This window comes from Haliaeetus albicilla, chromosome 1, assembly GCF_947461875.1.
Source record: "Haliaeetus albicilla chromosome 1, bHalAlb1.1, whole genome shotgun sequence".
NCBI lineage: Eukaryota > Metazoa > Chordata > Aves > Accipitriformes > Accipitridae > Haliaeetus > Haliaeetus albicilla.
In genome coordinates this window covers 37,286,705-37,301,481 of record NC_091483.1, presented here as the reverse complement: position 1 = coordinate 37,301,481, position 14,777 = coordinate 37,286,705, and the positions used below count along the sequence as shown (strand labels likewise).

Below are 14,777 nucleotides of genomic sequence, written 5' to 3'. Positions count from 1 at the left end.
TACTAAAAGTGAGGCTGCTTTGTCAGCTTTGCAGAGCTGCTGTGGTTGGCTGTCCATCAACAGTAATTCCTCCAGTGTGACATAGCTGGTTTTAACTCCATAATCTACCAGTACCACGTATGAAAACAAACCTGCCTGTGTGCAAAAGAGAAGTATGGCTACAAACCTGAGTACATGAACTTTAAAAGAGCAGAAGGCTGCAACTTTTCTCATCTGAACAGCTTCCCTCTCCTGGCTGATGGATGGTTCATGAGCTGAGATTAGAACTGCAATATAACACAGCATCCTTAGATGCAAAGAATTTACATTTGGCTGACCATAACCCATAGCTTTTTATAAAACCGTGGCATTTCCTTTGAAATGTTTTGCTGCAATCTTTATTCCCAGTTTTTGACCAGATAAAATTATGTGAGTAAATTAGCATAGCTCTAATGTTTTCTGCAGACCGCAGTGTTTGATCACAAAGGCATTAAAAGCAATAACATGTTGGTGGCTTTCTTAAGGGCTTGACTGGAAATGAGCCAAAAGCAACAAGCTCTGGCAAATTCCCAAGACCTGGTTAATTCTTTAGTGAAGCAGCAGCACAACAGTAGCAAACTTTAACTTTCATATGGCCTTTCATTCAAAATAACTAAGTCAAACAGAACAGAATTTATAATTAATGTCTCATTTACATTTCTAGAGACAAAAGAAGGGTGTGCTTTGTTCCCTAGTAAGTTTACATTCAAAACTTGAAAAAATTCCAGGATTTTAATGCTTTTGCCCAAACTGACTCCTGTTGTCAGCACATGGGATGTAACATTTCATGGTTCAAAACTTACATCCTATGTTATGCCTGTCCTAACTGCTACAGTCTGGCAGCCCTTTTTATTTACTCTAGACTAATTTTGAATGATTACACAGAGCTATTCAAATTGTGGGAAACATAGATTCCAGTCCAGACTTTTCTAAAATGCCTTTGTTTTCCTCCAGAATGTTTATGTTATCCAGGTTAATGTGAGGAAGTTTACTTGGGAAAAAAGAACCTTAACCATTGCACCATGGAAAATAACACAGCTATAGAGAAGCCATTTTTCACGTATAGATTTGACTTTGAAATCAATGGAAAAATTCCTGTTGAGTAGATCAAAGCAGGATCAAGTCTTAAAGCAGCCTTTCCTCCATTAGTCATGCTAATACCCCCCAAACTGCTGTTGGTCTAGCAGCACAGAATAGCGTTACAGGTGATACTACATGTGTACAATGGGCCCTTTGAAAGTCTTTCCCATTGTGAAACTAGTTTAGTATTTGAAAACACACTACTAATGTTCAAAGGTAATGTTAATAATTCACAGAGATGGATGAAATGTTAAGTGTGGACAAACATTCTGACAAAAAACATTCTTAAAATCAATATAGATCTTGCACTGCAGTTTTTTTAACCACAGATTGCACATATTTTTATTTCATACAGAGGAAATATTTTCTCTATTTTGAGGTAGTAAGGATTTCTTTCACCATCTTTAGAGATTTTACAGACAACACAGTTGTCAGGTTGGTCTTTCTTAAATAGCCCATTCTGCACAAAGTGGATTTTAATCTAGTTTTGCAGTCAGATTGTAGTATTTAAAGGGAATTTGAATAAATCATAATCAAGAAGAAGGTTGCTTCTGTCAGAACTTTTTTATTCCTGTGAAGTAGCACTTGCTATCCTGTCTCTGTAGTCAAAGCTGGAATTAAAAAAAATTCTTACAGAAAAAGAACCCTTCCGTTACAGAATTTAGCATGCAGTAAATATTGAGAAAATGTAATGGATACTAACAGGAAAAAAGATGGTACAAGACTGCATGGAACCAGAACTTTGTATCCTGAAGATGCACAGGCTTCTCTGTGATACAACATTATTATTTAGAAGGTGTTGGTGTCACTTTAACAGATCACCTAGTGTCCCAAAAGCACAACTGGATCTCTTCCTATCTAAACTCCAGTCTGAAGTGCATGCCCTGGGTGTGTAACCTTGAACACACCACAACAACAGCTAGTTCCATGACCACCTCCAGGACTTCTTCCATGATAGGTATTGTTTCTGTTGGGACTTTTGCCACCATTGTGCTTAACTATTCTTGGTGTACCAAGGATGGAAAAAGTGCTCATTAAACTGAAGAGACCAGTCAAAACAATCTTAATGACAAAATAACACTACTGCACTTAGAAACCAAGCATGGTTTTGATCTCGCTGATAGGGGCATGTCAAGTTTAATTCTGTTCCAAGAGTAACACTATTAAACAGAATTACATGTGTCAGAACTAAAGATGGTATCAGTAAAACCAGAATCATCATCTTCACATCTCTTTTACATTAAAATGGCAAACTCACTGCTCATTATATTACTTCACAGATGGTTTGTGTTTTCAAAATGCTTTGTGTCTTTTTTTCATGTATTTCACAAAGATGCTTTGCTAAAAATTATTAAAAATATTGAACCACTTTTTTCACTCCTCCCAAAAGGAAAAAAAGAAAATAGACTCATACATATTGTGGATGGTCCAGAGATATTTTAAAACACCCAGCTGGGAAAAACATAAATTATATTAAGTTACAAGATTAAATAAAAATGGGAATCTGTCCAGGAAAATGACATTCTGGGTAAAGTAAATAGGTGTATTTATAGAATTCAGAGTTCTGAGCTATTTCCCAGTTTTACAGGCTGGATATGAGAGTGTTTAATGTAGGTTTTCAAAACAAGATAATCCTAGAAGATACAGTTAACAAATGCACAAGTTCTTTGCTACTACTCCAAATACTAAAAATATTATTAAAAATATAAAGCTGGTATTATTTTGCTTCCTTTTACATAAGTGGACTAAAAGGAACGGTATTTACAAAATACTCTTTTAAGCATTTCATTTATAAGAGCAATATGTTTATAACACACGGTATCCTGACAGGTCTAAAAACACTTCCCAGTTCTGGGAAAACTGCAAAGTACCTGAGAGATACTGCAAGAACACTCACACTATGTTTCACAACATGCCACTATTTCCTTTTAGCCAAGTCTTTCCCAGATGAATTAAGGAATTTGGCATCCACACAGTTTAAACTCCTGAACTCCAAGCAGGTCCTTCCACTGTGAGGAACTGAAGGAGCAGGAAGTATAGTGTACTGACCCTACAAATCTTGTGAATATTAACCTCCAGAACTATGAAGAATCATCTATTCAGTATTAGTTTTAAGAAAACTTAAAAAAAATATTGCTTAGACCTTTGGAATAGTATGAAATAAGGACTTAGAAATATAAACAACAATAAATGTTCCTACTTAATGCCACTTTCTGGATAAACACTCGTTAATGTTAAGAGGTATATGGATTTAAAAAATTAATCTATTGTCCTTTCACAACTAATGGCTTTCCAAAGTCTCTTTCTGACATCTATTTATAAGTATTCTGTATTTTTTTAAAAACTGTTATGAGATTGATTGAATAGAACACTCCATCTTCAGCACTGGGTAAACCCACATGGTGCTAAGAAGGCAGTGAAAATTAAATTTTCATGTTTTTTCACAGACCAATGCAATTAGTTATAACTGAGTCCTACATGACCCAAAATAAGTATGGACTTCCAAACTAAAACTCTAGTGAATAGTCTATTTTTTCATCAGTCTTAGTGGTGAGAAGACAATTAAGATAATTAAGACAGAATGTCTGCAACATTTTTGAGCATGAAAGAATAGCAACTTTAGGTAAACTGTAAAGCAAGCATTCTTTATAATAAATTAGTTGTGGGCTGGGAAAGGGACATACTGAGCAAGCTCACAGCAGTTCAACAAAGCAGGAGAGATGATCCTCACGGGCCTGATGACCACCACTACAATATACAGCTATACATGTCTATGTGGTAAAACCCATAACCCACTTGTTAGCCACCCAGACTTTTTGTACAGTTCCTGGCAAGAGAAGTACCTAAGGAATAGGAAAGCCAGCAATTTGATAGGAGAAATCCCAAAGGCGTTAACAGGATCAAAAAAATTGAAGTCCTAGGCACATCCAAACCTACAATTACATGTTGAAAAAGAGTTTGGCACCAAGGTTCTCTTCCGAATCAGCCCTTGTTGAGAAATACCACAAATAACTGGAAGACTTTTCAGTCACTTCAACTACACATGATAACTAACTGAAATGCCACACCTCACATTTTGTACAGATCTTTGACTCTTACCTCTGGTTTAGTTTGCATTTTTATTGCCCAGGCCACGTTGTGGTTATGTAGACATAACATGCACACACACACACAAACACATATACATACACATAAATATTTATATGCATATGTATCTACATATACAAATATAGTTTCTCCAAAAACTTTACATTCTAAGCTGATGATTATCCATCTTGTCTCCTAGCAGAAGTGACACCAATAACACTGTAGACAGATTGGTATAGACTATGGTACTGTTTTACATGCTTTTTAAAAAGGGTTGCCCCATATATAGAAACTACAGTCAGCTGAAAACTTAGAAAACATGACATTTTCCAGAATGATTATGAAGAAATAAAATGAGTGTCTCATAAAGAGCCATAAGAATTTTTTTTTCTTGTTTTGCAAAAGCAGGAAAGATAGACTCAGGTACCACTCATAGCAACATTAGTGAAGTTTGCTGCAAGCCGCATCTCCCTGCCTCTCCCTGAGCCTGCATGACACAGCCTAGCAGTCACACCCGTGAGCCCACAGAACCTGTTCCTTTTCCTCCAGGGTACCAGTTCTTTCAGTACTGAGGCTAGATCATACTCATTTAATGCACAACTATTCCATATTTTATTTTATCCCATTCATTGATTTATAACCTCAGGCTTGATTTACAGCATAGTCTTCAAATCCAGCTCTGAAGATAGAATTATTCCTTTCTAACAAGCCTTCCTGTGGAATTGATCCCTATACTATTTGCATGCACAAGCATTAATTAGCTCTCCAACAAGCTCGTGAGGCCAATTATATCATCTCCATTTTAAATGGCCAAGACTACCACGGCTCAAAAAAGTTTCATTAATTTTGGGTGCCCAGTTTGAGACAGGTGGACCTGTTTTTTCGAGGTACTCAGCACTTTTTATGCTCAAAACACAGCTTTCACGGACTTCACATGACACCAGCATCAGACCTACAAGTTACCTGAACTCCAACACCTCCTAAGAGCTTACTGTTGCAATTTGTAACAACAGCCTTCCATTACAGCTTTTGTGCATATTTTTCTAGGTTTCCGAAAAGGCAAATGATACTATGTATAAATTATTATTACATCTAAACATTGTGCTAAGCAACAGTAATAAGGCAAAACCTTGATTTTTACAGGATTTGTCAACAAATGTAAATTCTGGTTTGCCATATTAGTAAGCAGAAAAAAACATCTGTGACAAGGTGACATACTGAACTCAGTATACAGACACAGTAAGTCAAGCTAGTGCCTTTATTCTGCAGCTACAAAAGTTTTTTTATTTTTTGCTTTGTTAAAGAAGCATAAAAATGGACAGTTTTTGCTATGTGAGAAATTCCCAGGAAACAATGCAAGTTTGAAAAAAATCCAATTCTGCCCTCTGTAAAAAAACGTGCAATATATTCTTAAAGGCAGAGATGAGTAGATTTTCTATTACATTATTTGATTTTATATTATTTACTATTTTGGAATATAACTGCAAATAAAATTAATCAGAATATCACATCCTGTCAATGAATTCGTAAGTATCTATATTCTAGTGAAAGTCAGTGGAGGACATTTTTAAATGCATAAATAAATAAAAGCATCTACCTCTCCTGACTTAACTAGCCAACCTGCAACAACACCTATGTACCTAACTGCTAGGAATACCTTTGAAAATTTACCCAGTAAACATGTATTCTTAAATCACCTGTATTTTACGGCAAAAGCAACACTGAGTAACTAAAGTCTGACCTATGTCAACCTTTACCAATATGATGCAGAATTTTCTAAGTCTGCTTACTTTTCTAAAGGCAAATGATAGCCCTGCAGTTTATTTCACTCCCCAGTATTGTACAGTTTTCTACCACTTCAGTTGAACCCAGACTGAGACTGAGGAGAGAAGCTTTCCACTTACATTACACCAGGATACTTCCTCAACCCTGTGTTTCACCATTTTAACCACAAAAGGACAGTTACAGAAAACAAGTTCTGAAGACTTAACTAGCCTGGAACCTTGGTAGATGATAACATGTGAAATCTGGGGGAGAACAACAAAAATTTCCTTCCTCACAGGAAAACTGATTGACTTTCTGTTCCTCCTTTGTGTGCACTTTCAGACCATTGGGTCCACGTAAAGTTTGTGCCACCTAGCAGGCTCCCCAGACCTCGAGTCTTGGCATTTAAGAGCATATGTGGACAGCACATACCAGCCTAACCCACAAAAAGAGGACAAAAAAGGGCAAAGGCAGGATGATGCCTTAATTCTACATCAAGCATGGAGCACCAGAAAAGTAAGACTCTTACTTGCTTTCTGCATCCCACGCTAAGGTACAGCCAGCAAAGGATACATGGCTCCTGAGGCTCAAAATGCCTATTTTCCTACTGTGCAAGCTTCAACACAGATATTATTTTCTAGAATCAATTAAAAAGTGGTTTGACCTCTAGGTAGTTAGTTTTTGCAAACACAGAGTTTCCAACTTCTGTTTTAGTTTTTCCATGCTCATCAGGCTACACATGTTTTTGTGGGTACTTCTACCACAGAAACAGAAGAAAGATGAAGACTGCAGTTGACTGGTTGTGCCATTTCATTTCCCAAAACCGTATCTTTCATGTACCTCTGTGGGAAAAATACTAATTTATTCTACAGTCTTGTGATGAAGCATTTTAATGCATTTCTTAATAAGATATTTGAGTTCTCCTTCCTTTTCTTGGTAATATATTTGAAAGTGTCACAGTCTGAGCATCTAACCTGGCCTAAATTCAGATTTAAGAGCCCGTGGGAAAACCCTGTATTCATTTAGTCAAACACAGAGGGATACTGTTGGGAAACACAGGATAAATGACTATTACATACTCCCTGCTGACAACATTGCTCTAGCTCCCACATATTGTCCTGGAGCTGTTTCAAGAAGACATCCCTGTTAATGCTTGTTACACAATTAAACCTTTAGAGCTGCTGAACGGAGTGCACAGAATTTCACATATATTGGCTGTTCATTCAGCTCAGCCAGATGTGACACCAGTTGTAGAATAGCTCAGATTTTATCATGATAGAAGCCCCTTTCAAAAACATGTAACCACACACCTGTTTAAATATGTCCACCACAAAAACAGACCAGCAAAGACAGAGTTTCATATGCCTTGGATTTTTTTTTTTTTTTTTAATGTGAGTAATCTCTCTGTTTTGTTTTGGACAGGTACATAGACAGTAATTCCACACACACTACTTACTATCATGCTCACACACTACCATATCATCCAGCAGTACAAATTTGGCCTTGATCAGACATGAGCACACAACTGCATGTATGTGAGAATGGTCAGGCCTGACAATTTTTAGTTTATGTTAGCTAGTGTTTATGTTGGCTGCAGAGGAATTGAAGATATCTAATGCCAAAGGAATCTTGAGAACCATCTTTTCAAGCCATTGCAATTGTGGCCACAAAATCTAAAATAGTCCTCTAGATGTAACAATGACAAAATAAGGGATTTGAGAGAGGTTTTCTCTTAAGCAGGGAAGGGACAAATCAAAAGTGTCTTCTCAGCAAAAATGTGGTTAACAGCTCTAAGTAACAATTTACTTACTAATAACTCTTTGCAGAGCTAGTGAAGTGCTGATCAAATAAGCACGTCTCCATGTATTCCAGGTCATAAGTCTCCCCTTTCAAGGACCAAAGGAGTAAACTACAATGACAAGTGTACATGCAGCTTACAACTGCCAGTAAGCAAAAGAAATTATTATGCTGAATCATCTTCACTTTCCACTAAGAAAAATCTGCTACTGCAGGACTCTCCCAAGTGGCTCTCACTCCTCCTCTCCCATCCAGCTTTGCTAAATCCCTCTAACTCTTCTAGGGCTTCATCACAAAAAACTGTCCACAAGCCCAAATTCTCAATTCTATGAGTGGTAGCCAGAGAAAAACTATGGAGAAACAAATTTTTGAGACATTGCGGTTGTGAAAATGAATAAAGGCTCCATAAATCATGACTACCTTTCATTGCTCATATGACAGCTTTCTTCACCTTATTTGGAATTCAACCTATTTGGGATCAACAATGTTGGTTCAGAAATACATGGGTTTGAATTGTTTTGGGTTTTAAGCATTTTAATTCTAGTTCTTTAGCAAAACCAAGCCATATTTCCATTGAGCTGACAAAACTGATATTCAGTAAAATTTCAGAGTATATACTGTAATTTTTCCATGAGCTTAGTCCCTCATTGTAAAGGTTGCCTGATCTGTAAAAAAAAGTCCGTTGTTTATAGTTATGCTCTGTCTTAAAAGTCAATGAAAAAAACATGGAGTCTAACTTTCCCAAGAATTCTACACTGGGACATTTAAAAACAAAATCAGTATGTATCTTTTTCAGATAGATCATGGTTTCACAAGAATGTTGGAAAATTAATTAAATAGCAGAAACGGAGACTTGAAATCCTCAATCTCAGTCAGTTAACAGTAAGCGATGGCAACGAAAACACCGCTCTCATAAGACCATCAAATTCAACTACTTGGTCTCCCAAATTCTATATTTAAGAACTTCATTCAATGTCACTTTTGACCAAAGAAGTTCCAGTAGACAAGAGTTTTCATGCTTCCTTTCAATTCAGTATTTAACTCTTCTGAATGTACTTGTTTGAAGAATGACCTGTTTTCATTACTTCAGTTTATTCAGTTCTATGTTTTCTTTTCACTTCTATCAATATTAAGTAAAAATTCACCCACTGGCACTTGAGAATCACTCAGCAATCACAACCCACCACTCTGCAATGCTGATTCACAGCTTCTGCAGTGACTGCAGGGAGAACAAAATAGCAGTATGCGATCAGTTCAACATTAAAAAAGAAAAAAAAAAAGCTTAGATGCCAAATTTTGTACTGAACTACCCAGAGGCCTTTCTGCTTCACAGAAATGCTTAAGTTGTTGCAAATTCAACCACACTAACAGTGCAAAGTTCCTCTCATTTTTTTTAAACAGCCAAAGACTGTTGACTTCAACAATTACTCCTCCAACTCAATCATCAGCAATTCAACTGATTCAACCCAGCATGCCACAACACTGGTCTGCATCTTCCCACTGTTTCCTAAATGATTAAGAGTTCTAACAAAGCCTTTGCAAGAAGTCTGTATTTGCTTACATAAGGTAAAACATCTAACCTCTTCCACAACATCTCTGTAAGTGCACCACAGGAACTTAAAGTACCTAAACCAACAAATATTTAGTGGCTATTGGTTGACCCTGTGCCATCCCCTAAACCAGCACCACTATAATCTGTTCCAGTTAGGTATATAGGGGTTTGTTTGCTGGTTTCTAAACTCTAGGATACACTACTTTCTAAGATAAATCCTGCTGAATAAATACTCTGTTGCAAACACCTTTTGCATAAGGAGCTATGGCAGCTGTTGCATATATGCTGTTTCTTTTTTGCAGATCATGTACCATTCTTCTGTTTGGGTGGTGGTGTGGTACAGTTTCCTTCCAGAAAGCCATCTTCCCTGTGAGTTAATAGCAGAGCCTAGCTGTTGGGCTGCTACACAATAGAAATGTTTCTCAGCTGAAACAGAAACAGGATGTAGCAGGTCCCTGAATTTTCACAGCTGACCTTAGCAAAGTGTTTCGTATCTTTCCATTAAATTTGTCCAAAACGTTAAGTGACTAATACTCCTCATAGGCTTTAGTTATCTTCAGTATTCTATAAGATGTGTGTAAAATCTTAAGAGATAGGATGCATCAGGAACTATGACCCAGTTCTGGCAGTCTGCAGCATGATCTTGTACTAGAAGATGAGACTTTGTATCTTCTCAGATGGATTAATCTTAAACACAAATTCTGTTCAGTGGGTAATCTGGACAAAAGTGGACCATAATACTCAAAGGCATCTTGGCAAGGGATGGCATGCCAGGAAAGTGTGAACATTCTTTCTTAAATTTTATACATATTTTACTATAATTTTCATAGAAAATGATGTATCACTATTTTTTTATTGTCTCTTAACTTACATGTATTGTATAAAACCAGTATCAAACCATAAGAATCCGAACTAGATCAGTGCGTTTAGATAAGGTATGTAAGAAAAATAAACTTTTATAGCTCACTTAACTTACAACACAAAACTGTGTGGCATTCGCTGAAGATTCATCTATGCAATCTATAGAACTGCATTTGCAAAGAGTGTTATAGATGTCAGGGATCATTCGAACAGTGAATGTCTGCTGAACCAGAACTGTGGGCCCTCCATCTTTGGTGATTTTAAAGACTCAGCTAGACAAAAGTCACAGCTGAGCCCTGATCTAGTGCTGGTAACAGTCCTGGCTGGAACAGAGACTGGCCTAGATGACTTCCAGGGGTCCCTTCAAACCAACATTTCTATGATTCTCTGATTTCGTGGTACTGTACAAGATTACGACATACTTAATGAATGGATTAATGAAAAAAAGTGTCATGGTCACAAAAATCTCACAGTCAAGAGCAGGCCCTTAACTCCAAAAATTGTATTAGGACAATGGCAAGACAGCTACGCTGGCATATTAAAATTGGCCCAAAATAAATGGGAGAGAGGAGTGCAGAAGAAGGTGTCCAGTTGAAAGAAGACCACTTTCTCCAAGTTGGATAATCTGCTCCTCCCTTAAAACCTACAATATCAAAAGATATTAAACCCTTTCGTCTAACTACATAGCTACCTGAAGCCTTACAAAGTAAGTTCACAGCTCTGTAAGCACTTACGTCTTTTTAAAAATATTTCTTGTAGTTTACCCAAGTATCAATGGTAAATAGAATTTTGTTTGCACTACCCATTTCAAACTTTTTGTGCAGTCCCATAATTCATCAAAAGTTTAAAGTGAAGACAGTCATCTCCTTGGAAGAATGCTATACTGCCAGACAAACAAGGGTTGGACACAAGAAATCAGGTTCAAGAAAAGAAAGCAAAAAAACATTCTTATACGTATTTTTCTATAGCAGTGACTTCTTTTAATTTCAAGCTGAGCACATTACCAGAATCTCACACTAGTTTTAGATAGAGTTTACTAGCTAAAAACTGTATTTCAGTTCCTTCAGGAGTGCAAAGAGATCTAACTGTTGCATGGTTCACCTGCTGGTCTGAGTCAAGGAAGGGCTTCCGTGGTTTCTGGGACGTTTTGCCCGCACATTGTTTCTGCCATATACTTTGTGTAATCGAGGGAACCACAGGGATCAATGCCACCACTGCGGCTCCCGGAGATCGGTAAAGATGGAACAAGACGGGTCTCTGTGGCGTTAAGAAAGGCCCCGAGCGGGACGAAAGGCGGCAAGAACCGGGATGGTCTCGGCACGGCTGGGGACCGCTGCCAGGCAACAGACGTTTATACAGACCTGCCGGTAACGGAGAGCCGCGCGGGGCGGCAAACGGGGCGGCAAACGGGCCGCGGCCGCCCTGCCAGGGACCCCCGCGGGCGGGCGGGCGGCCCCGGCCCAGCCCGCCCCCGCCACGGGGCGGGGGGACACGCAGGGGGACGCGCGCGCACGCACACACACACACGCACGCACTTACTTGATGTCCTCCCAGACGGCGGGGCCGTAGTTGCGGATGACGAGCAGCTCCAGGGCGTGATTGACGAAGCCGTACTGCGGGGCAGGGCGAGGCGGCGGCACGGTCAGGCACCGGGCGGGGGAGCCCCTTCCGCCGCCTCGCAGCATCCCATCCCAGCCCACCCCACCCCGGTGCCGGTCAGCCCGGCGGGAAGCAATCTCTCCGAAACAGCCCACCGCCCCCCATCTCCCCCCAAAACAAAGGGCCGGGGCCCGGCTCTCCTCACGGCTCCCTCTTCCCAAGCGCATTCAGCCTCTTCCCTCCCACCACGCGCCCCGGACCCGAGCCCGGCCAGACCGGACCGGACCGGACCAGACGTCCTCCCTCAGCCCTGGTCCCCCGGGTCGCGAAGGTCCCGGGTCGTGGCGGAGCTCACCATGGTGCCGCCGTGCCGCCGTCACCCCGCCGCCGCCGCGGAGCAGAAGATCGGTCCCGATCGCCTCACCGCCTCCCCCAGCCGCCACCGCCCCGAGTGGCATCCGCCGACAGCCAATGGCGAGCGCGGCCGCTGCTCTAGTATCCAATGGCGGGCGCGGCCGCCGTGCTGTCCTCCAATCAGAGGCGGAGGCGGGACTGCGGGGTGGCTGCGGGATGCGGCGGCGCGGCGGGGCGCGGCGGGGGCTGGGCGCGTGGAAGTGGGAGCGGCGGGCGCGAGGGCCGCGGCTCAGCCCCCGGCCCGGAGTCAGCCGCCGCCGGCGGAGCGGCCTGAGGCGGGCGCCGGTGCCTTCGCTCGGCGGGGAGCTGGAGGGCGCGGGGGTGGGCCGGCTGCCCCGGTCCCTGGGTGGGTTCCCTATGCGCACTGCCAGGTGTGTGGCTCGCCCCGCTCCCCCTCAGGTGCTGGGGCGGCGGGATAACCGTGTTTGCTGTCGCCCTAGGCTGGCGTGTGTGGGCGAGGGAAGGAGGGACAGGCCTAGGAAATAGGACGCGTCCCTCTAGGGTTTTTTCCCGCCGATGCTCGCCTCAGCGGGGAACCCCTTCGAACCTCTGTCTTACAGTTTCCTCCGCATCCAAAAGGATTTTCCAAAAGCTTTTCTCCAGCTGGAGTCGTTGGGACTCGCCTGACACCGAGTCAGAAGATTTAATCAGAGTGCCTGGCAGGTTCCCAGGGGTTAGGTAGGTACGTGTAGAGCAACGTGTGCTCGGGTGTCAGTGCCCTTTGCAGTGGTTGCCGTTGCAGGAGCAGAAATGCTTCCTCCCTCAGTTGTTTCATATCCCAGTGCAACCATTTAGCATTTAGGAAGATAAATGCCCCCTAAAAAGTGAAGAGTCTGAGGGGCAAAATGACCGCAGACATTTCTGTTTCTGTGCATTCGTTTTTCAAAGGCTAGTGAAGTTAAATGCATAATAATGAGAGTTTTCAGTAATCTTTTTTTCGTGTTGTTGAGTCCTTGCCAGTAGCTAATGTCAATAAACACTGCGTTGTATTGGTAGCCTGCTGCATACGGATTCTTAAAGGGTCCTCCAAGTAAGGTATGACCTTTATAACAGGAGTTGTTGAGCAGAGGATTGCTGACAACGTGCCAAGGACAGTTCAGAAATAACACGCTGTCTTCATATGTTATCATAAACACGAAACAAAAAAGGGTGCAGAACTTGAAAAACCCCTTTAGTTTAAAGCCCTTTGCGCCATCTAAAGACCTGGCCTCAGCATATGAAATAAAAATCCTAAGGAGACTGCTGATTTTTTTTGCTTGCTTAAAAAGAGTCAAAACGTATTCAAGAATGAGATTATCTAGAAGGATTATAGGGTGAATATTTGGTGGACTAATACTGTAGTAGCTCTTGGGCAGAGACCTTGCTACATGAAGTCAGCAGAGCCATAGATGCTAATTGATCCAGATGGATTCTAGATGTAAGTGAAATTGCAAAAGTTCAAACCTTAGTAAGATATTGCAAAATAAGTTTCAAATTTGAACTGTTCACGTACTTTATGAAAAAAAAATCTAAAAACCCAAAGATGGAGTATGTGTGTTCCATGTCAGCAAGTTAACAAATGACAGCATTTAAAATCTTTTGAAATCTCATCTATTGCTTGGTGACCTCTTGAATCTGTGTTAAGATCTGTTAAAATTGCTAGTAAGTGAGGAGGCAAATTACGGATAGCCATTAGAAATTTGGCAAATGTCATCTCAGTAGGCATTCCAAGAACAGTTGAGGGAAACCCTGCTTTTAGGTCAATTCTACTTAGTTTAACACATTCCAAATCTGGGAAAACCAATTCTAGATTTTTTAAAGGATGACCAAGAAAAAAAGTTTCAATATAACCAGTTAAAACTATACAAATGATATGCTAATTTTGAAGGGAGGAAAGAAAATTTTTAGAAAAAATAACTAAACTACTGGTTGAAGATATCTGTGTACAAAACCAAATAAAAACTGAAGAGATGCAAATCTCTAAGAATCTCTTCAGTCTCCAGGAAACTGGCAACGGAGATGTTGTAATAAATCATGCTGTTGTAACCAGACAAAAGGCTATGTTTCCCTACAGCTAAGGAGAGTCAGCTTGTCACCATTAGCTAGGATTTGAGTATATCAGGTCAGCATCTACTTTTCCTATTTGGTAGGAAGGAAGTTTTGGGAAAATGGGAAAACATATCCTACAATACCAATGTTGTAGTTACATGCCCTTTGTAATCTTTGTGTGCCTAGTGGTGGTAATGAATCTACACTCCTGGAAGAGTGTAAGAACACCTGGGAGTTTTGCCCTCTGACGTTATGTAGCCTTCCTCTCCACACACCTATAAAATAGTTTTGAGGATACAAAATGTCAAGGAAGTCCTGACTGCACATCCCAGGCAGGAAACAAGAAGACTGGGTTGAGAATCAGTGTTAACGTTCCCATTCTTCATAAGTTTCAAGGGAATCTACTTGCTCAGTTTGTATATGGGGTAAACCCTCATGCTCAGAAAATGATACTAGAGAGATTACATAAAATTCTTTTTGGATATGGTTTTCAGAAAGTAGATTAGCCTGGCAATTTTGTGTACCTGAGTGACACTTTTTCAAAAGTGCTGATATCTGCAAAGGTCAAAATTGCTTT

The 14,777-nt window shown here is 40.6% G+C and overlaps 1 protein-coding gene across 3 annotated transcripts in view; it reads right to left on the bottom strand.

Annotated features, from left to right (window-relative positions):
* The window catches only part of GUCY1B1 (guanylate cyclase 1 soluble subunit beta 1), a 59,654-nt gene extending 47,433 nt beyond the window's left edge, over positions 1–12,221 (bottom strand). For 2 of the 3 annotated variants that reach the window (XM_069785841.1, XM_069785848.1), the window contains exons 1-2: positions 12,114–12,221; positions 11,699–11,772 (exon numbers count right to left, since the gene is read on the bottom strand). In XM_069785841.1, coding sequence (XP_069641942.1) covers positions 11,699–11,772; positions 12,114–12,116 — 77 coding nt within the window. In that variant the 5' untranslated portion in view covers positions 12,117–12,221. The remainder of the gene's footprint in view (positions 1–11,698; positions 11,773–12,113) is intronic. The other variant, XM_069785856.1, reaches the window with a different exon arrangement.
* Positions 12,222–14,777: the final 2,556 nt, after the last annotated feature.